Source organism: Tachysurus vachellii, chromosome 23 (assembly GCF_030014155.1).
Source record: "Tachysurus vachellii isolate PV-2020 chromosome 23, HZAU_Pvac_v1, whole genome shotgun sequence".
NCBI classification, from domain to species: Eukaryota; Metazoa; Chordata; class Actinopteri; order Siluriformes; family Bagridae; genus Tachysurus; species Tachysurus vachellii.
In genome coordinates, this window is record NC_083482.1 from 6,560,987 (window position 1) to 6,585,062 (window position 24,076).

The 24,076-nt window shown below is 37.4% G+C and overlaps 1 protein-coding gene across 2 annotated transcripts in view; it reads right to left on the minus strand.

The window, feature by feature from the left end:
• The window catches only part of cbfa2t3 (CBFA2/RUNX1 partner transcriptional co-repressor 3), a 59,080-nt gene extending 42,928 nt beyond the window's left edge, over positions 1-16,152 (minus strand). Inside the window, exon 1 of one of the 2 annotated variants that reach the window (XM_060858952.1) lies at positions 15,604-16,152. In XM_060858952.1, coding sequence (XP_060714935.1) covers positions 15,604-15,814 — 211 coding nt within the window. In that variant the 5' untranslated portion in view covers positions 15,815-16,152. The remainder of the gene's footprint in view (positions 1-15,603) is intronic. The other variant, XM_060858951.1, reaches the window with a different exon arrangement.
• Between the last annotated feature and the right edge of the window lie 7,924 nt (positions 16,153-24,076).

Genomic DNA, 24,076 nt, shown 5'->3' on the forward strand with positions numbered 1-24,076 from the left:
CCTGGTCTGACAATGAAAAGAGACAAACTAAACAAATTGATCAACTTTTATCCAATATATACATCCATGCATACATTTTCTGTATCCTACCCAAAGCCACAGGAAATCTGGAGCCTTTCCCAAAGGAAACACAAGGCAAGGGTCAACTTGGACAGGGTTCCAAATCTCACTCTCACACACTCCAGACAATTTAAAGATGCCAATCAACCTACAGCACATGTAGTCTTTGGACTGTGGGAGGAAACCAGAATACCCAAAATGAACCCCTAAACCACAGAAAGTATAGAGCATTTAAACTCCATACACGCAGTGGGAGATGGGGCTCGATCCCCAAACCTGGAACTAGGAGGTAAACGCACTAACCACTAAGCTGCTGTCTATGCAATATGTTTTACAGACAATGCAGCACCTGTGTGCAGTGTGTAACATTTATTATATATGTATTTTATATATATAATATATTAAATACTTTTACATATACATAGTATAATATACTTAGAAGTACCAACATTTAGAAAGGCTTATTAAGCAAAAACTAGATGACATGTATATTTAGTGTTCTTACTAGGAAACTATTCAAACTACAGAACTTAAAGAATCTAATCAATACGTCAATACGGTGGTTAAGGGTTTCCCATAAAGCCTGTGTACGTGTAAAATGACTATGTAATAAAATAAAGCAGTGATGATGTATGTTATGTGTAAGTTAGAGCTCACAAACCCTAAAAAACCACTGAAAGCCTGGCAGGTGGATTATTTTCTTATTTATTATATTGGGATATCCTTATAGCCTCAATATTTTTTTTTGTTTGCTGCATGAAAAATTCATATTATTTTTTATATATCGAGTGATGTATCTAGATTTCCTGTATGACCTGTTTGAATGAATTCTACACTAGTGATTTGGGATACAGCTATAGGCTCCTCTGGACTGCTTTGCTCTGACAGGCTCTTATTAAATAGTAGAGTATTTACTTGTGCAACAAAAGACCTGCATGCTCCTTTTTCATGCAGTATAAATATGGATAATGCTAGCATCACACACACACACACACACACACACACACACACAAACACACACACACACACACACACACACACACAAACACACAAACACACAGACACACAGACGTCAAGCTGTATTTGAATATGAATGCAATGAGGTGTTTTTCCCCCATGGTTTGAGATGAATATTCCTCCACCTGTTCTTTGGCTAAAGAAAAGCATGACTGACTTCTCCTTCTTCTCCCTCCTCCCTTCATCTTTTTCTTCAGTTAATTCTCCCCATTTTGACTGTTTAACCATCGGCGCACCTGCAACCTGTGTGTGTGTGTGTGTGTGTGTGTGTGTGTGTGTGTGTGTGTGTGTGTTTGCAATGTTCCTCACTGCAGTGTTAGAGGAAGATCTAATGTGTGAATGCAGGTGAACTGCTGGGGAACGAACATCTGCCTCTTATGTCACTCAACCCTCTCACCCTGTCTCAATGTCTCTCTCAGGCACAAACATAGAAGACGATAAATAAATGATGTCATTGCTCTATCCCACTGTCATTGTGAAGAATGCATTCAGGTGCTCAGCATCCCAATATACTCACACACTGCCACAGAGAAACATCCACACAGTATGTTACTTGTACATAGGGGACAGATCATAGGGACTAGTATATTAGTGACTATGTGGGTAATTTAAAGTTAGCATTGTTAGGCTTGTAAAGGTTTATCACTCTGTTGGGCCCAGACTGAAATGTACACGTTGTTCCTATTAGGCAGAAAGTTCACCAGCCAAGACATTTGTTTCTTTAGTTTTGTTATGGATTAGCTTTCTGATTAAAAAAGTAGTTTTTTTTTGTGATTTACTAACAACTTGCCACAGTTTTAGATCAATGTGTGATGGTAATTCATCCTATTTCCTGCTTCAATTTCTATGGTATAGGAAATGTAGGAAAGAAGGTTGTGGGAATGAGAGAGCTGCAAATGTGAATGTCATGTGTATGTGAATAATTACATTGGTTTAAAAAAACTATTACTGATTTGGCGAGTTCTTCATCTTTTACATGTCCTTTCTGCAAACTAACACTTGATCCCTCAAAGAAAACGTTAAAGATATTATGTTATATCATGTGATATTATGTAATGTATAAAGTTATAGTGTTGAGTTTGTTGTGCTTCACACCATCCATTTATCCATCCACCCACCCATCTATCCATCCACCCATCCATCCAGCCAACTCATCCATCCATCCATTCATCCAACAACCCATCTATACATCCATCTATCCATATATCCTTGCACCCAATCACCCACCCACGTAATTACCCATCCATCAATCCATCCATCCATCCATCCATCCATCCATCCATCCACCCACCTACCCATCCATCCATCCGTCCGTCCATCCATCCATCCATCCATCCATCCATCCATTCATCCATCCATACATCGATGCATTAATTCCAACACCCTTCCCACCCAACCATCCATCTGTCTGTCTGTCCATCCATCCAACAATCCATCCATCCTTCCATCTATTCATCCAACACACTCTCCCATCCATACATTCATCCATCCATCCATCCATTTTCTGAACCTAGAGCCTATCCTGTAACACACACACACACACACACACACACACACACACACACACACACACACACAATCTACACACTATGGACAATATAGAGATGCAGATAATCCCACAGCCTACAGATGCTCTCAGCTTTCTAACTTTTTGTTTGAGGGGAAAAAACACATCCCTGCAGACCAAAAGGATCCATTAGGTTATAGGATTTGAATATATTTTTTTTATGTGTTTAGAATGGCTTTATACATCAAAAGATATGCATAAAAAGAAAAAAAAAAACGATTTACATGATACATTTCTGCTAAATATTTTTCAAATGGTGACAGCTTTTACTGTGCAGTTATCATTTGGCCGCACAGAAACATTCTCACAATCAACTGTTATTTGAACTTGCTGTTGGCAGATATCCCATATGAGAGGCATCTTTGTAAATAAATCTAAATAATCTCCAGAAAAGAAAAAGAATAGCTTGCAGCAGAGATTCAAGTACAGAAAACGTTAACGCCAAACTTTAACTGCGGTAGTACTGTATAAATACGTTGTGGGAGTTTACACATTTTATACACACAATACCATACAATTCATTTACACCACTGCAGTATTGGGTTTGGTGTAAGAAAGGACATTGGAGTGTAGCATCATCAGAAGCTTTTAGAGAAATGTTTAATACTGAGACTTTCTTTGACACAATATTGCAAATGGATTTTTTAGTTTTGTTTAAAAAAATGAGTCAGACACAAATAAATACTCTGTAATATGATGTTCCTGAGCTGCTGTGAGTCTCTGTCACAATTGTGTATTGGTATTCACACTCAGTGCTGTGTCAGGGTATCTACTCCAAACTGACAAGAACTTTTATATGCAGGGACATCTCAGGGACATCGTTGTGAATTTCAGTTTTGTGTGTGTGTGTGTATGTGTGTGTGTGTGTGTGTGTGCTAGTTAAATCCCTCAGTAACCTGAATCTTTATCATAGCTTAAATTGCATTCATTTTTATACGTGTTTATCTCAGGGTCTGTATTGGATTTGTCATAAGAGAAAAGAAATTGTACTAATATTTAGAAGGACTTAAGTACTGTATATTTATTAGAACTTCAGACTAAGTGTATCTTGGCAGATCTAAGAGTGAGAAACTGAGTACATTTCATTTTTGCCCAAATTATCACTATAGCATTGCATCAGTTTCAGATGATCATAATGTCTGAATACTGGATTTGTGTTTGGAAAGTTCAAAAAGACTGAGCTGAATGTACACACACACAACACATACACACATAGAGAGAGAGAGAGAGAGAGAGAGAGAGAGAGAGAGCTTGCTGGAGCTACAAGTAGCTAGTCAGCCTGGTGTGAGTCGGGGTGATGGATGGGTGTGTGTCCTGTAGGGTGTTGAAGGGTTTATGGCCCACTTTCTGCTACAGGGATTTGTAGACCTTCCAGTCCTGCTCGGACAGGCCACACACACTGACGACACAATACTGCAGTACCACTATAACACACACTCTTCAGACTGAACAGATCAGATCCAGTCTCTTATAACTCTCTAATTTGTCTGGTCTCTTGTTTGTTGTGCCAAATGTAACTGTATAAAGACTGACTGTAATGTAACTGTATAAAGACTGTAATGTAACTGTATAAAGACTGTAATGTAACTGTATAAAGACTGACTGTAATGTAACTGTATAAAGACTGTAATGTAACTGTATAAAGACTGTAATGTAACTGTATAAAGACTGACTGTAATGTAACTGTATAAAGACTGTAATGTAACTGTATAAAGACTGTAATGTAACTGTATAAAGACTGTAATGTAACTGTATAAAGACTGACTGTAATGTAACTGTATAAAGACTGTAATGTAACTGTATAAAGACTGACAGTAATGTAACTGTATAAAGACTGTAATGTAACTGTATAAAGACTGTAATGTAACTGTATAAAGACTGATTTTAATGTAACTGTATAAAGACTGTAATGTAACTGTATAAAGACTGACAGTAATGTAACTGTATAAAGACTGACAGTAATGTAACTGTATAAAGACTGACAGTAATGTAACTGAATAAAGACTGACAGTAATGTAACTGTATAAAGACTGTAATGTAACTGTATAAAGACTGTAATGTAACTGTATAAAGACAGTAATGTAACTGAATAAAGACTGACAGTAATGTAACTGTATAAAGACTGTAATGTAACTGTATAAAGACTGACTGTAATGTAACTGTATAAAGACTGTAATGTAACTGTATAAAGACTGTAATGTAACTGTATAAAGACTGATTGTAATGTAACTGAATAAAGACTGTAATGTAACTGTATAAAGACTGACAGTAATGTAACTGTATAAAGACTGTAATGTAACTGTATAAAGACTGTAATGTAACTGTATAAAGACTGTAATGTAACTGAATAAAGACTGACAGTAATGTAACTGTATAAAGACTGTAATGTAACTGTATAAAGACTGACTGTAATGTAACTGTATAAAGACTGTAATGTAACTGTATAAAGACTGATTGTAATGTAACTGAATAAAGACTGTAATGTAACTGTATAAAGACTGACAGTAATGTAACTGTATAAAGACTGACAGTAATGTAACTGTATAAAGACTGTAATGTAACTGTATAAAGACTGTAATGTAACTGTATAAAGACTGACTGTAATGTAACTGTATAAAGACTGTAATGTAACTGTATAAAGACTGACTGTAATGTAACTGTATGAAGACTGTAATGTAACTGTATAGAGACTGTAATGTAACTGTATAAAGACTGATTTTAATGTAACTGTATAAAGACTGTAATGTAACTGTATAAAGACTGACAGTAATGTAACTGTATAAAGACTGTAATGTAACTGTATAAAGACTGTAATGTAACTGTATAAAGACTGACAGTAATGTAACTGTATAAAGACTGACAGTAATGTAACTGTATAAAGACTGTAATGTAACTGTATAAAGACTGTAATGTAACTGTATAAAGACTGTAATGTAACTGAATAAAGACTGACTGTAATGTAACTGTATAAAGACTGTAATGTAACTGTATAAAGACTGTAATGTAACTGTATAAAGACTGATTTTAATGTAACTGTATAAAGACTGTAATGTAACTGTATAAAGACTGACAGTAATGTAACTGTATAAAGACTGACAGTAATGTAACTGTATAAAGACTGACAGTAATGTAACTGAATAAAGACTGACAGTAATGTAACTGTATAAAGACTGTAATGTAACTGTATAAAGACTGTAATGTAACTGTATAAAGACTGACTGTAATGTAACTGTATAAAGACTGTAATGTAACTGTATAAAGACTGACAGTAATGTAACTGTATAAAGACTGACAGTAATGTAACTGAATAAAGACTGACAGTAATGTAACTGTATAAAGACTGTAATGTAACTGAATAAAGACTGTAATGTAACTGTATAAAGACTGACTGTAATGTAACTGTATAAAGACTGTAATGTAACTGTATAAAGACTGATTGTAATGTAACTGTATAAAGACTGTAATGTAACTGTATAAAGACTGATTTAATGTAACTGTATAAAGACTGTAATGTAACTGTATAAAGACTGTTAATTAACTGTATAAAGACTGACAGTAATGTAACTGTATAAAGACCTGTAATGTAACTGTATAAAGGACTGTAATGTAACTGTATAAAGACTGACTGTAATGTAACTGTATGAAGACTGTAATGTAACTGTAAGTGACTAATGTAACTGTTAAGACTGTAATTTAACTGTAGAAAGACTGACAGTAATGTAACTGTATAAAGACTGACAGTAATGTAACTGTATAAAGACTGTAATGTAACTGTATAAAGACTGTAATGTAACTGTATAAAGACTGACAGTAATGTAACTGAATAAAGACTGACAGTAATGTAACTGTATAAAGACTGTAATGTAACTGTATAAAGACTGTAATGTAACTGTATAAAGACTGACTGTAATGTAACTGTATAAAGACTGTAATGTAACTGTATAAAGACTGACAGTAATGTAACTGTATAAAGACTGACAGTAATGTAACTGAATAAAGACTGACAGTAATGTAACTGTATAAAGACTGTAATGTAACTGAATAAAGACTGTAATGTAACTGTATAAAGACTGACTGTAATGTAACTGTATAAAGACTGTAATGTAACTGTATAAAGACTGATTGTAATGTAACTGTATAAAGACTGTAATGTAACTGTATAAAGACTGATTGTAATGTAACTGAATAAAGACTGTAATGTAACTGTATAAAGACTGTAATGTAACTGTATAAAGACTGACAGTAATGTAACTGTATAAAGACTGACAGTAATGTAACTGTATAAAGACTGTAATGTAACTGTATAAAGACTGACTGTAATGTAACTGTATGAAGACTGTAATGTAACTGTATAGAGACTGTAATGTAACTGTATAAAGACTGTAATGTAACTGTATAAAGACTGACAGTAATGTAACTGTATAAAGACTGACAGTAATGTAACTGTATAAAGACTGTAATGTAACTGTATAAAGACTGTAATGTAACTGTATAAAGACTGACAGTAATGTAACTGAATAAAGACTGACAGTAATGTAACTGTATAAAGACTGTAATGTAACTGTATAAAGACTGTAATGTAACTGTATAAAGACTGACTGTAATGTAACTGTATAAAGACTGTAATGTAACTGTATAAAGACTGACAGTAATGTAACTGTATAAAGACTGACAGTAATGTAACTGAATAAAGACTGACAGTAATGTAACTGTATAAAGACTGTAATGTAACTGAATAAAGACTGTAATGTAACTGTATAAAGACTGACTGTAATGTAACTGTATAAAGACGTATGACTGTTATGAAGACTGTAATGTAACTGTATAGAGACTGTAATGTAACTGTATAAAGACTGTAATGTAACTGTATAAAGACTGACAGTAATGTAACTGTATAAAGACTGACAGTAATGTAACTGTATAAAGACTGTAATGTAACTGTATAAAGACTGTAATGTAACTGAATAAAGACTGACTGTAATGTAACTGTATAAAGACTGACTGTAATGTAACTGTATGAAGACTGTAATGTAACTGTATAGAGACTGTAATGTAACTGTATAAAGACTGTAATGTAACTGTATAAAGACTGACTGTAATGTAACTGTATAAAGACTGACAGTAATGTAACTGTATAAAGACTGTAATGTAACTGTATAAAGACTGTAATGTAACTGTATAAAGACTGTAATGTAACTGTATAAAGACTGACTGTAATGTAACTGTATAAAGACTGTAATGTAACTGTATAAAGACTGTAATGTAACTGTATAAAGACTGACAGTAATGTAACTGTATAAAGACTGTAATGTAACTGTATAAAGACTGTAATGTAACTGTATAAAGACTGACTGTAATGTAACTGTATAAAGACTGTAATGTAACTGTATAAAGACTGACTGTAATGTAACTGTATAAAGACTGTAATGTAACTGTATAAAGACTGTAATGTAACTGTATTAAGACTGACTGTAATGTAACTGTATAAAGACTGACAGTAATGTAACTGTATAAAGACTGTAATGTAACTGTATAAAGACTGTAATGTAACTGTATAAAGACTGACTGTAATGTAACTGTATAAAGACTGTAATGTAACTGTATAAAGACTGACTGTAATGTAACTGTATAAAGACTGTAATGTAACTGTATAAAGACTGTAATGTAACTGTATAAAGACTGACTGTAATGTAACTGTATAAAGACTGTAATGTAACTGTATAAAGACTGACTGTAATGTAACTGTATAAAGACTGTAATGTAACTGTATAAAGACTGACTGTAATGTAACTGTATAAAGACTGACTGTAATGTAACTGTATAAAGACTGTAATGTAACTGTATAAAGACTGACTGTAATGTAACTGTATAAAGACTGTAATGTAACTGTATAAAGACTGACTAAATTCTCCTTCTCAGTCTCATTTTACAAAAGTGACAGGAATAAATATTCTTGAAAGTCAGAACCAACAAAAAAAAACATTTGTATGAACTGTGAATATACATTTAAGAAAAAAAAAAAAGATACAATAAAAACTTGTCATAATCCTTATTCTGGGACTAATATGAGTCAAATGTATGTATTGTGAGGTTGTGTATATAGTTGTGTGTTTCTGTGAGTATTGTGGGAATTTCTGTGAGTTAGGTTCATGTGTGTATGGGTGTGTGTGTGTGTGTCTGGATTACAGTGATGCTTGTGATTGACAGATGTGTGTTTGTGCTAGAGGACAGTGTGTCAGTGTGTGACAGCTCCTCCACTCCCTGTGTAATTTGGGCTTTTGTTGCTGTGACAGCTGCAGTACACTTGTCCTGCACCATGACATCTCTCACATCTCTTTCTATTTCTACATCTCCCCCTTCATTTCCTCCGCTCGCTCTGGTTTTATCTTTCTTTTTCTTATCATGGTTTAGCAATCTCTAAAGCTTGGGAGTTTTAATGCATCAGGAAAATGAAAACAGGGGACTCTGTAAAAATGTAAATGCTTTACATACTATATCATGCATTGGGACAATTAACATCTTAATTGCTGATTTAAGGTTCTAACAATAAACCTTAGAACTGGAAGAAAAAAGAAAACTGTTCAGTAATTATTAAGTACTATAATTTGCATAAAACCTACAAGTAGTTCATTGTGAATGGGAAAGATGTAGCCTGGTAATTCCAGTGAAGGAGGTGTGGTGTCTGTGCATCAGTCTCACTGAAGGAGGTGTGGTCTCTGTGCATCAGTCTCACTGAAGGAGGTGTGGTCTCTGTGCATCAGTCTCACTGAAGGAGGTGTGGTCTCTGTGCATCAGTCTCACTGAAGGAGGTGTGGTCTCTGTGCATAAGTCTCACTGAAGGAGGCGTGGTGTCTGTGCATCAGTCTCACTGAAGGAGGTGTGGTCTCTGTGCATCAGTCTCACTGAAGGAGGCGTGGTCTCTGTGCATCAGTCTCACTGAAGGAGGTGTGGTCTCTGTGCATCAGTCTCACTGAAGGAGGTGTGGTCTCTGTGCATCAGTCTCACTGAAGGAGGTGTGGTCTCTGTGCATCAGTCTCACTGAAGGAGGCGTGGTCTCTGTGCATAAGTTTTACTGAAGGAGGTGTGGTGTCTGTGCATCAGTCTCACTGAAGGAGGTGTGGTCTCTGTGCATCAGTCTCACTGAAGGAGGCGTGGTCTCTGTGCATCAGTCTCACTGAAGGAGGCGTGGTCTCTGTGCATCAGTCTCACTGAAGGAGGTGTGGTCTCTGAGCATCAGTCTCACTGAAGGAGGTGTGGTCTCTGAGCATCAGTCTCACTGAAGGAGGCGTGGCCTTTCTGACTTAGTTCCGATGAAGGAGCTGCGGCCTTTGTACATCAGTCTCATTAAAAAAGGTGTGGCCTGTATGAATCAATCCTAATGAAGGAGGTGTGGCCTGTATGAATCAATCCTAATGAAGGAGGTGTGGCCTGTATGAATCAATCCTAATGAAGGAGGTGTGGCCTGTATGAATCAATCCTAATAAAGGAGGTGTGGCCTGTATGAATCAATCTAATGAAGGGGGTGTGGCCTGTATAAATCAATAAAGGAGGTGTGGCCTCTGTACATCAGTCCCAAAAAGGAGGAGTGGTCTCTCAGTTTTTTATTTATTTATTTATTTTTTTATTATACCTTTATTTAACCAGGGATAAATCACTTTGAGATAAATATCAAGTTGTCAAAGACAGTTTACTAAAATTCTTCTCAAATTAATAATAATAATTAATAATAATAATTAATTAATTAATAATAAACAACAATTGATTTTGTTATATGGTTTAAAGGTTTTAGATAATCTTTAATATACAGAAAAAAGAAAGATACACACCTCAAACCATATCTGTCAAAAAAAGTAATAATAATAATCACTCAACAGGAAAACATAAGAAACAGTAAAATATTTGCCAATGTTTCGTGTGTGTGTGTGTGTATTTATGATGTGTGCACTTCTTAGATATATTCCTCTCCCTCTATTTTTCTCCTAATGCAATTCAGTTCTTCCTCTCTATTCTCCCCAGCAACTCTTAACCTTGTAACCCTTTTACAACCTTCTAATGTTTGCCCAAGATTTAAATGTCTCTCTATATGTTAAATGGCTGGCACATTCTTCCACCTCGACCTCGACCCAATGGCATTCAGAGCACCTGTGCGTCCTTCCACTCTATTGTCCTTCCTGTCTCTTTCTCTATTCCCTGCCTTTTGTCTCCATCTGATAGCTGGAGAGGCAGCATGCAGAGATGGGCTCTGATGGCGTTGCATTGTATCAGGATGGAAATGTGGAAATGATGGTCTTTCTCTACAGAGACACAGGGATGGAGAGACAGATAGTGAGAGAGACAGAGAGAGTCCTGCAGGCTCGCTGCCCTTTCGTCAGCATCCACATTGTAAATCCTTTCGTACAGCAGCCTGCGTGTTAGACAGAGATAAGACTCGGAGAGCAGCAGCACTATTGTCCTCGTCCACGCTCTCTTGCATTCACTGTCCTATTGAGTTGGGGCTACAGGCAGCCATGTAAATGATAGTTATTTTAAGGAGAGTCTTTGTAAAGGAGTTTATCTAATGAGCAGATGGCTAAAGGCAACAACAGACGCCTTTACACTAAGACTAAGAATGTGATGACTTTGCAGAGGCAGATGTGGTTCCACATCATTTCTTCATCTGTCTGCATCGTTCTGTCTCACTTTCTATCCCTCTTCCCTGAGTCACGAAAATGAGGAGAGAATTAGCCATGAAAGGAACTTGTGTAACAGCTCTGTGACATGTTAATTAGGGAGAAAGGGAGAAATCACACCCTGAATCAGATCACTCTGAATCAAAACCACACCTAGAATCAGATCAATCTGAATCAGAACCACACCCAGAATGAGATTACCCTGAATCAGGATCAGAATCACCCCCTTTTTCAGGGACTGTAGAGAAAAGAAAGAAAAGAAATAACAAAGAGCACTCCATTTCAGAGATATAAAAATGAAAAGAAGAAGAAGCTGGTAAGACAGAACGAGATACAGAAAGACAGAACGAACGAGAGACAGAATGAAGAAGACAGACTGTTCATCTGCAAGCTACAGTTCAGTAACTCTCCGAGCTGAACACCGCAGGTTTCAAAATGAACGGCATTATTTAGTGTGTTAGTGAACAGCTGTGGAGCTGAACGTCTTCACAGGAATGTGTGTGTGTGTTGATAGGTAGACCCTGACTCACACTATGTATGTGTGTAAGTGTGTGTGTGTGTGAGAGAGAGAGAGAGCTGGCAGTTGGCAGTGCTGGGACTGAAGATAGCAGGGAACTGGGGGATGCAACGCAGTATCGAGTTGTGAACATCTGTTCCACATAGAGACCGCAGAACGAGTGCGCAGGAAACAGAAATAGGAAGGCTAACTGTTTCCTCGCACATGCACACACACACACACACACATACATCCACCCACCCACCCACACACACTTAAATATGTGTGTTTTCCTTCTCACACATTAGGACAATATACACAATAATTTAGGGATTTTCTAAGTGATAGTAAAATGTGAACTGGAAGGTTGATGATGATGTCAGATTTATCTATGAGCTGGGTTTCATTCTGTGTTCAGAAATACAATAAAGAAAAAAATACATCAAGCCAGCAGAGTAGCTAATGAAAGACCTTCACGAAATAAAAAAGTAATGTAAAGTTGGCATTAAAACAAACCTGTGAAAGACTCTAAGCTAGGATTTAGCTCACTGCTAGTGACCACAGCAACCGATGGATTTATTTTGGTGTCGTGTGCATTGTGTCATTTCATCGTCTCCTAACGAGTCCATCCATCTCTGACTAATCACCTTGAACCCCCCCATTATTGCACTTTCCAGTGAATTCACCATCTTGCCATCCTTTCACACATCTCTCTCTGTCTCTCTCTCTGTGTGTGTGTGTGTGTGTGTGTGTGTGTGTGTGTGTGTGCGCGCGATAAGAGGATCCCGCATGCCGACATCTCCCTGCCTTCGTTATCAGCCTGCACAGCTGTGCTTAAGCTCTAACACATCTGCTCCCTCTTGGGAAGCCCCACCTCCTCATTACACAACAAACTACACCTCCCATCATGCCCTGCTCTCCCACCACATCTCTGACAGGTTAGCACGGTGGGAGACGGGTGTGTAGCAGGTGTGTTTACAAGACCCCGGCCCATCCGGTGCAGCCGCCTGAGGTCGGGGTTTAACGCTTGTGCCTTACTGTTTATCGCACTGCTACAGCGGCTGCTTACGACTGAACCTAATTATACAACACTTATCAGAGAGACACACACAATAACTGAAGAACACACAGAGCCACAGGTAATGCCCAACACTTCAACACTGACAATCTGAAAACTACAGTCAAAGATTTCTGACTTTTTTTTGGAACCAATAAAAAAGTCGACTTCCACATGACACACTGTGGATCAGAGGTGGGAGTAAGTCACACATGTGCAAGTCACAAGTAAGTCTCATGTCATGAATGTCAAGTCAAAGTCAAGTCTTTTTTAATATTTGTCGAGCAAGTCTCAAGTCTCAAATTTGCGACTTAAGTCTGACTCGAGTCAAGTCATATTATTCGAGTCCCCCATCTTTGAATCATTTAACTCAAGTCCGAGTCAAGTCTCAAGTCATGAATGTCAACTCAAAGTCAAGTCGAGTCTTTTATTAATATTTGTCAAGCAAGTCTCAAGTCTCAAATTTGCGACTTAAGTCTGACTCGAGTCAAGTCATATGACTTGAGTCCCCCATCTCTGCTGTAGATCCAGTTATAAACGCCTCAGGAAGTGTTACATAAAAAGCAGCAGTGCCACTCAACTCAGCTACTTAACAAAGAGGGACTAGTAAAGATTCTACGTACTGTAAAGGTTACTAGATAGAATTAGAGCATTTTCACTCTTGGTCTGAATACTTTTAAATACCGACTCATAATTTCAGGGTTGCCTTCACATGAAAGAATCCCTTTGCTCAGTTACAGAAGTCCGTTTTATACTAAAACTTGAATGAGTGAATTTTTAAAAAGTTTCTTTTTTTTCCCACTTCAATGTCTTAATCCAACTGAAAGAGAAAAGAGGAAGACTCAGTATTGCAAAAATGATAGACTACTAAACATACAGTATGTATGATAATACAAATAGCCAGTATCTGCATCTCTATTGGCTATTTCCACATATTTAAAGCAGTTGAATAAACTAGAATAGATACCATATTGACACCTGTGAACTGAATTCATTTCTTAATATGACACATAGGCTGCATCTCGATCATCTCGATCAGCTCTGTAGTGCAGACGTCAGGGCCCTGATCAGGGATTTGTTCATTTTAAGTTCTGTCTCTATCTGGCAAGCGTAAACTCTTGCCGGTTCACTTGAACTTTTGCTCCCTAAAAATCCCACAATGCACTGCAAAAACCAGGGATCATCAATGGTCACTTTGTTTATTTACAGAAAGGGACATCATATTTTCGGAAGCCTCTCTGCTTAAAAAAAATGGAGGATGAAATTGTTTTGGCCTACGAATGTCAGTATAGACAGACAGACTGACAGACACACAGATAGATAGATAGTAGAGAGTAGGAAAATGTGCAAATGTGCAAGTGCAGATAAATATGCCAGTATATGTACATATATACATGAGGACATGAGGTCGTTTGTGCATAAGAATAGTACTGTATGTGCAAAGGAATATGTAAATATGTGCCAGTTGGATAGACAGTAAAATATGTCTAGGAAGTGGCTGGCAAGTGGTATAAAGTTTGGCCACCTGAGTAGAAGGTTGTGATAGAAGTCCCAGCTTCCTGTGTTGGGCCTTTAAGCAAAGCCTTAACTATATAAATGAGATATATTGTAAGCCAATCTGGATAAGGGTTTCTACTGAATGCTAAAGTGCATGACAGAAATTTCACGTGCTTATGCTAACCAATTTCTATGACGAATAATAAGTGAATATTTTGTATGTTTGTTTTTTTTTTTTACAGTGATTGGCTGGAATCTTCATTGTCCCAGTGTATAGTGAGCCAGACTACTTACCAGTGCCTCGGCTGGTGTGCACGATATACCGATTCACGGCCTAGGGAGCTAGAGAGCTGACCGAGACGTAGCCATCGTGTCTGATCTTATTACTGTTGTTTCATGCTTAGCTCCAGCTCTAATATGTTATCTATATAATATAATATATATATATATATATATATATATATATATATATATATATATATATATATATATATATATATATATATATATTCGATTTTATATATTAGATTTATTATATAATTATATATAATATTATATATATATATATATATATATATATATATATATATATATATATATATATATATATATATATATATAAGACATATATAATATGTCTAACATCCTTTGCCCCAGCTCTAATATGTTAATGTGAACATCCACTCAGAGATCTGTCTCTTACGGTTGGTCCTGGATGCTGATTTAGCATACTCAGGTATCAGGGATGAGGGTGAGTTGTGCGACATCTTTCAACATCTGCATGAGTAATCAAAATCTACATCAGCACTTCAGAGCTGTCCGATAGTTTTATAGTATAGTTTTGTTTTTCTTTAGTTCAGCCGTGTAACATTTCCTCCTTTCAAAAGAGCAATATTTGAATCGGGACCCAATTAACCCCTGTAGAGTTCTAAAACTCCAGATTTCAGATGCTGTAGACGTGAAAACTTTAGTGAATGTGAAAATGTGTGGAATGTAACATGATGTATACACCACATGAGTTTATCAGGTGACTTTGTCTGACTAACCGGAGACCAGATTCCTTTACACAAACTACACTAACAAATGGGAATAAAAATTGCAACTAGGCTGGATAAAAAAATGACAATGAGTATACAATGCATTGTTGAAAGATACAGATGCATTGTGTTGCACAGACAAGAGAAACAATCCCTTGACATGATGCTTAATTGTTTGTATTCAGAGTTTCATCTCCACTCACCAGCGTGCCGTCTCCGCTGCGTTTGTGTGGACAGCACCGGTTGATGCACGTGGCGCTTTTCCGACGTGGCTCTTGGGCTCGTGAGCATTACCGTTGCCACTCTGGGAGACATCAGAAGCCGAGAGAACAAAGACGCAGAAGAAGAGGAATGTCTCCTGCTCCCAGTCCTTTTGTATCTGTCTCTCTGAAGTGCTGAAGCCATCTCATACATTCCTCCACTCCGATCCTTAAATACTTTAGAGGAGATTCGACACTCGCTCAGTTTGATATCCAAGTCTGACCAATTCACACTTTTCCTGTCTATGTAAACAGTGCTCCTCACTCAACAGCTCTGTGGTTCTTCACATCTGAACGATTATGAACGCAGAGTGGACCAAAAGAGAAAGAGCAACTCCTCCTTCATGACAGTTACTGTACTTCCCACCCTCTCTCTCTATCTCTCTCTCATCCACTCTCATGTTCTCTCTATCTCTCTCGCTCTTATAGGGCCTGAGAACTTTGATAACAGGGAACAGGGGTCTGTTTGACATGTTATCATGTAGAGGAGTGTAAAGAGAGAGACTTTGGGTGAATGGGTGTTCTTCTCTCCCTCTGTGTAAGGTCTTGTGTTTGAGGGGAATTTAAAAGCCCTGCAGGACGTGATAGCCACAGTCTCGGTTTCCTCTGGCAGGAACCAGCTGTGTGAGCAGTTCACTCTTCCCTTTCCTGGCCGGACTTCTCTCTGACCACACGCTTCCTGTCTGACACCCGTACACTCACACAACCTTCTTAGGATCTTTATATACATTTCTTTAGTTACATTTCTCTGGTATCCTAAAGAGTCTTTAGTGTATCCACCTGAGGAAATGACTTTGCAGAACTGGATGTTTTTCTATCAGTTCTGTAGAGTTTTTCTGTAAAAAAAAAAACTTTTTTACAGAACTGAAAAGTGCCCACTGACGTTGTTGTACACCAACACCATATGATGCCTGCTTGTTATATGAGTAGGAGTTTGAACACTTCCTGGTATTTTAACTTCTCTCAGATAGTTTTTTTTAATACTGGAATTCTCGGCCAGTGGAAGAATTAATCTGAAACCATGAAAATACAAAAACTACTGGAGAGAGAGAGAGAGAGAGAGAGAGAGACATCTGAATGATAACAGATGTTTCGCTGGTTCTGCTCCTTTAAATAATTCTTAAAACATTTTGTCTTTACGCATACAGATGTATTTTTGATTACAGCATCAGTATTAATAATAGTGCCGATAAATGCCGAGGATATTCAACACATCGTTGTTTCCTTCATGAGTTTTACGGCTTAAATACTATTTGTTTTGTCGTATGATGTTTGTGTAAATGTCAAAGCCGGTGAACGTTGATCTGAGACGGGTTTAAGGATCCTGCATCTTCCGTATCCTCCTCAAAACCTGTACATTTGAATGTAGTTTAATCTAAATCACCATCACATCTCTGGCTCAGTAAATACAAAGCATAAGTTATTAATGATCATCCAGTTGGTGAACGTTAGCTAAACTATGAGTTAACTACCTACTGTATTGTAACTATAGCTATTGTATATTCAAGTTATGTTATGTTCAGCAGTACATCAAGCTGAAGAAGTGAAAAAGATGATAAAAGATCATGTCACATAATCAGAAAAGTTGGATACTGACTGAGGAAATTTGTTGACCCAGTTATGTGTAGCGTCAGGAAGTGCTTTGATGACTATTCACTTATATTGAGATATTAAAAAATTCTAATAATTGTACTAAAAAATATTTATGTATGTAGTTGTGTTCAACATTACAATGCTGTTATTAGGTATCTGTACAGCCATGTAGGTGCAAAGTTTGAAAATTGAATTATGGGGAAAACTGTGAGAAGACAGAGAGAGAGAGAGAGAGAGAGAGAGAGAGAGAGAGAGAGAGAGAGAGAGAGAGAGAGAAAACTTTGAGGGCTGCCATATGTGTTCCTGATGGCTGCGATCTGGTGTCTGTGTGCGTGTCATGCTCCGATCTTGCCATCACAGTGCTTGTATTGAGAGAGAAAAAGAGATGCAGCTGGGACCTGCTGTGGCCCTCTGGCCAGCACACACACACATACACACACACTAACACGCTAAAGTACAGAAGTGAAAGGGGATGTGCTCACACAGATGTACCGTCTGTCACTGCCAAACACTCACAGATGGCGGCCAGCAGAGTGGATGTGAGAGTAGTGTGTGTGTGTGTGTGTGTGTGTGTGTGTGTGTGTGTGTGTGTGTGTGCTTGTGGTGTGTGGGAAGTTGTCCATGTGTTACAGGTGGGACTTTTGCAAGAGAGCCTTAACTGTAAAACCACAAAATATTTCAGGGACTTTCCTTTTTGTGTTGATGTACAAACACCCTGTGATTCACCAGGTTTCATGCATCGGGGTCTACACCTTCCTAATTTCACATCTGAATAGAGACAGAATGATAAGAAAGTCTAAGTAACACAATCAACAGTGGGTAATACTTTTCTGAAGGCTCAGCTTCAATTGCAGTTGTATAAATAATGTATGAATAATATAAGGTGGGTGGCGCACACACACACACACACACACACACACACACACACACACACACACACATATACTGTATATATACAGGTGCATGTCAATAAATTAGAATGTTGTGGAAAAGTTCATTTATTTCAGTAATTCAACTCAAATAGTGAAATTTGTGTATTATATAAATTCAGTGCACACAGACTGAAGTAGTTTAAGTCGATGTTTTTGGCTCACATTTAACAAAAACCCACCAATTCACAATCTCATAAAATTAGAATATGGTGACATGACAATCAGCTAATCAACTCCTGCAAAGGTTTCCTGAGCCATCAAAATGGTCTCTCAATTTGGTTGACTAGGCTACACAATCATGGGGAAGACTGCTGATCTGACAGTTGTCCAGAAGACAATCATTGACGACCTTCTCGAGGAGGGTAAGCCACAAACATTCATTGATGAAGAAGCTGGTTGTTCACAGAGTGCTGTATCCAAGCATGTTAACAGAAGGTTGAGTGGAAGGAAAAAGTGTGGAAGAAAAAGTTGCACAACCAACCGAGAGAACCGCAGCCTTGAGAGGCTTGTCAAGCAAAATCCATTCAAGAATTTGGGTGAACTTCACAAGGAATGGACTGAGGCTGGGGTCAAGTATCAAGAACCACCACACACAAACATGTTGATTTCATTTATTTTGAAACCAAGGTCTTAGGAAAGATGGAGAAGCTCATAGCCCAAGTTGCTTGAAGTCCAGTGTTAAGTTTCCACAGTCTGTGATGATTTGGGGTGCAATGTCATCTGCTGGTGTTGGTCGACTCTATTTTTTGAAAAAAAAGTCACGTTTACCAAGAAGTGCTTTCTTCTGCTGAGCAGCTTTTTAAAGATGCTGATTTCATTTTTCAGCAGGATGGTTAAAGGTTGGTTAAATTACCATGGTGTTGGTGTGCTTGACTGGCCAGCAAACTCACCAGACCTGAACCCCATAGAGAATCTATAGTGTATTGTCAAGAGGAAAATGAGAATCAAGAGACCAAAAAATATAGATGAGCTGAAGGCCACTGACAAAGAAACCTGGGCTTCCATACCACCTCAGCAGTGCCACAGACTGATCACCTCCATGCCACGCCGAACTGAGGCAGTAATTAAAGCAAAAGGAGCCCCTACCAAGTATTTACATTTATAGTAAACAAACATACTTTCCAGAAGGCCAACAATTCTCTAGAAATTTTTTTTATTGGTCTTATGAAGTATTCTAATTTTATGAGATTGTGAATTGGTGGTTTTTTGTTAAATGTGAGCCAAACTCATCACAGTTAAAAGTACCAAAGACTTAAACTACTTCAGTCTGTGTGTACTGAATTTATATAATACACAAATTTCACTATTTGAGTTGAATTACTGAAATAAATGAACTTTTCCATGACATTCTAATTTATTGACATGCACATACATAACCAAAATCACTTTATGCTAGAGAAAAAGAAGTGCATGGTAGAGTAACTGCTTCACAGCTCCAGGGTCTCCATTTCCATCCTGTGCTTGGGTTATTGTCAGTGTGATATTTCGCATGTTCTCTCTGAGTCCACATGAGCTTTCTTTGGTTTCTCTAGTGTCCTGACAAGCCCACAGAAACATGCTAGTAACTGGACTGGCTATGCTAAATTGTCCTTATGTGTACATAATAGTGTGAATAGAATGTGTGTGTGTGTGTGTGTGTGTGTGTGCGCCCTGCACATCCTAAAATCCTGATCCACAATGACCAGGATGAAGCAGTTACTGTTACTGTTACTAACAAATCAGCTCCACCTATTTCGCACCACAGCCTGTTGCAGTAAATTTGACTTTCACACAAAATGAAAGACGCCCTTCTGTGTTATTGCTGCTGTACTGTTCTGCTCATTTACACCACTTAATGCACTGCTGTTTCACTGATCTTTACACGGATCACAGATGGCCTACGAAATGTACAATCTAGCCAAATATTAGCAAAAGGAAAAGAGAAAAAGTAAATAAAGCATAAAACAAACCTATGAATGTAAGTGAGCACGGTTCAGTTTTCACGCCTGTGAAACATTGTTCTGCTTCCTGTCATATAGGTTGCCACTTAACTTACTGATTACAATAAAATGAACTTAATTTGTGTGTGAATATTAGAGGTTTTGACTCTATGGTTTACTGAGCGCAGGAAAAAAAAGTCAGCAGTGGTGTGAATGCAGGGTTTCAGTAATAAAGGAGCAACCCACTAATCTGTAACCTAATAACCCGGATCACAAGTGTGTGTGACTCACTCACTTACAAAAAGCAGTAATTGATGTGGTAAAGTGTGTAACACACGCAGGTATGCAATGACCTATGGCTTGTGTACAGAAAAAGAAGATAGATATACAGATCCATGGAAACATACAAAACAATAAACAGTAATAAACCACACACACACACACACACACACACACACACACACACACACACACACACACACACACACACAAAAACATCTCTATGGACATAAATATGTATTTCTCTCCCTTTCACCTACATATATGTAGAAGCATACATAGATTATATTTCCCTGTGTGTGTGTGTGTGTGTGTATAAATATATATAAAATATATATAAATTATTTGTTGTATGTTTAATGAAGTTTATTACGTTTTATTGTTTTGTAAGTTTCCTTGTATCCGTGTGTATCTATCTTATTTTTTATACACAAGCCTAAGATCTTTGCATAGGTTTGTACAGCATACACTGATGTTTTGTATGTTAGTGTAAGGTATGTACACTCATAAATGTACATGTAAGCATGTGTGTGTTATTGCATCATTGTTTGTCACTGAAAGAAATTTTCTGTCTGCTGATATGTTTAATAATCAGTCTAGCGCAGTTCTACACTGTGACCTGTACCAGCTCTGATAAGCTCATTAGAGCGTTAGCTGATCGGCTCGTCAGGCCTTTATCTGCCCTGCACTTGACGTGTCATCACACACACACACACATACACACACACACACACTCATGCTAATATAAAGTTACACTGTCCAAACTGCAACAAATCAAATTAGTGGGAAAACTATAAATGGTTAAGGATTTACATCTTCACATCTTAATTCATTTGCACATTTTCCTCATGAGATCACACTATAAACTCTTCTGTGCCATGTTGTGCTCCTGATTATTAGCAAAGATGAGAGTGCTGTTTAATTGGTGCTGGTAATTCTTGCCATTGTTACTATTATACACTATACACTTAGTTCCACATCTTCTCACAGCAATACAGATATTTCTTAAAGAATCAGGAAAAAAAGACAAATAAGGTTTAAATATTAATGACTTGGATTAACTGAGATGTAGAATTGTAAAGACTGTGACGAAAAGACTTGGACTAACAGCCATAAAGAAAAAGACCAAGAGCTCAGACACCTGAGATCAGAATAAAACCTCTTGTGTGTTGTAATTGGATACAATACAAAGTTTAGATGATTTAATATTACAATAAGAATTTCAACACTACTGTATTATAACATTATAACATGTTTTATAGATGGCAGGAGTTGTGATCTTCTATTGTGTTGCTCAGTGGCTTTGATTTCCAGGCTGTGTTGTTAGTGCAGATACATTTCAGGACAAATATTAATGGATTCAATTTATACAAATAATCCTGAAAGTCCTTTAGTGACTGAGCATCTCTTACAGCACATGGTGGTATTGATTAGTGCGAGAGTAAAGGAGCTTCAGAAAAAAATAAATAAATGATAAACACGCGTGTGTGTGTGTGTGTGTGTGTGTGTGTGTGTGTGTTTCATGGCTGAGTGCAGCACTAGAGAGTATGTGAGAGGCAAACAGCCATATGGCGCCACGTCCTGCACCTGCTGAACCGCCTCCTCCTCCTACGAAAGTCCCACTAACAACTCTTACGATAAACAAACACTGCAGCACCGCATTACACCACGCTGCCTGCTGTACAACACACGAACCATTACTGCATCACTGTTATACCAATACATCATGGAAACAAGTGCGCAAATGATGATCTTTCTGTGCCGTCAGAGGTCGCATTTAGGAACAGATTCTAATAAAAGTCTCTGGGAATTTATCAGTTATAAACGGCTGAGAAAATGTATTCAAAAACACAAGTTCATAAACACAAGTTGTTGTTTTTTTTTTTTGTTTTTTAAATATTTAGGCAATAGCATTTGTCAAACGTGTCATCCCATCTTAAATATAAATTGACAGCTCTGAAATATATAGCTAGTATGTTGTTACTATGGTACTTTTGGGAAAGGTTTAGTATTGGATGAATAATCCAGCATGAAACATGAAGTTAAATCCTTCCATCAGTCAATACACCAGAAAATTGGGTCCAATTGACTAAGAATAACCAAGTCAAATGTCAGACATTAAAAGCATGAGTCCTAATGACTGGCGGTAATATGTAGACTGAATCATGAAGACTAACACTACGATTTTGGGTCCTAATGAGTGAATCATAAAAACTAGCATTAATCAAGAGCTTATTTCCTAAAGACTCAGGCAAATCCAACTCGAGTCACAGCAGGGGTAAATCAAGATTTTGATTCATAAAGAATGACGTTTATCAAATATTTCATATTTTGAATGCTAAAGGCTGGACTGAGAGTTTCCTAAAAAATAGGATCAACCACTGATTAGATACCCAATCTTGGTGTCCACTCTGTTTTGATACCATTTTCTAATCTAGATAAGATTTCTTTCAAATAGTTCTCAATTTTGAAAAATACTGTATATGTTTTAATCCGAATTCAATTTAATTCCATTCAATTTAATTGTATTTGTATATCGCTTTTAACAATGGACATTGTCTCAAAACAGCTTTACAGAACATAAGAAACATAATACAAAAATTTTGTTATACAAAAATTTATATTTGACAAAAGTTAGAGATTAATATTAGACTCAGATTTAAATGTGTTTTAAATGTATTTATCCCCAATGAACAAGACTGAGGCGACTGATGATGAGGAAAAACATTCTTATATGGAAGAGGAAGAAACCTTGAGAGGAACCAGACTCAAGAGGGAACCTCATCTTCATTTGGGTGACACTGGATGGTGTGATTATAAACATACAGTCTGACAATTGTGTATTTATTGGGAGGTTGTTGTCTTCAGACACGACATAATAGAATACCTGTAGATATATTAATGGATGTCTTGTTTAATGTTTATTTGTTGTACATATAATGAGTTTACTTTGGGTTCAGGAACTTTTCTAATAATGGTTCTCTTGTGTATATGTGTGTATGTGTGTGTGTGTGTGTGTGTGTGTGTGTGTGTGTGTAAGAGGATATGCCATGACTCTCACACAATAAGAGAAGGAATCTTTCCCTCTTTCTCTGTGGTATTTTTGTGTGCACCTGTTTGGCACAGACAGTCCTTGCAAAGCTCCAGATCTTAAGAAAACTCTATAAGTTAAACCGTTCCCATCTGTCACCACACACAGATGCACAGTGGCTCCTGCTATCTCTCTCTCTCTCTCTCTCTCTCTCTCTCTCTCTCTCTCTCTCTCTCTCTCTCTCTCTCTCTCTCTCTCTCTCTCTCTCTCTCTCTCTCTCTCTCTCTCTCTCCCTCTCTCTCTCTCTCTCTCTCTCCCTCTCTCTCTCTCTCTCTCTCTCTCTCTCTCTCTCTCTCTCTCTCTCTCTCTCTCTCTTTCGTCTCTGTTTTCCACTCTGGGCTTGGCACCCGCTCAAGAACAGTCAAACCACACCTGCTATATTAAGTACGTTGTCTTAGACACACACATAAATTCCCACACTCCTGAACATGCACACACCCCATCATCCACGCCCACTCAAACAAAATGTTAATAAACTGTCTTGTAGGATGTCCACCGTTTCTCTTCTGATCGTGAAATGGATAATCTGTCAGATAACCTTTTAATGGCTGTGGATGTGTACATTTAGGTCCCTTTTGCAAAATGGGACATTTTCTAATTGT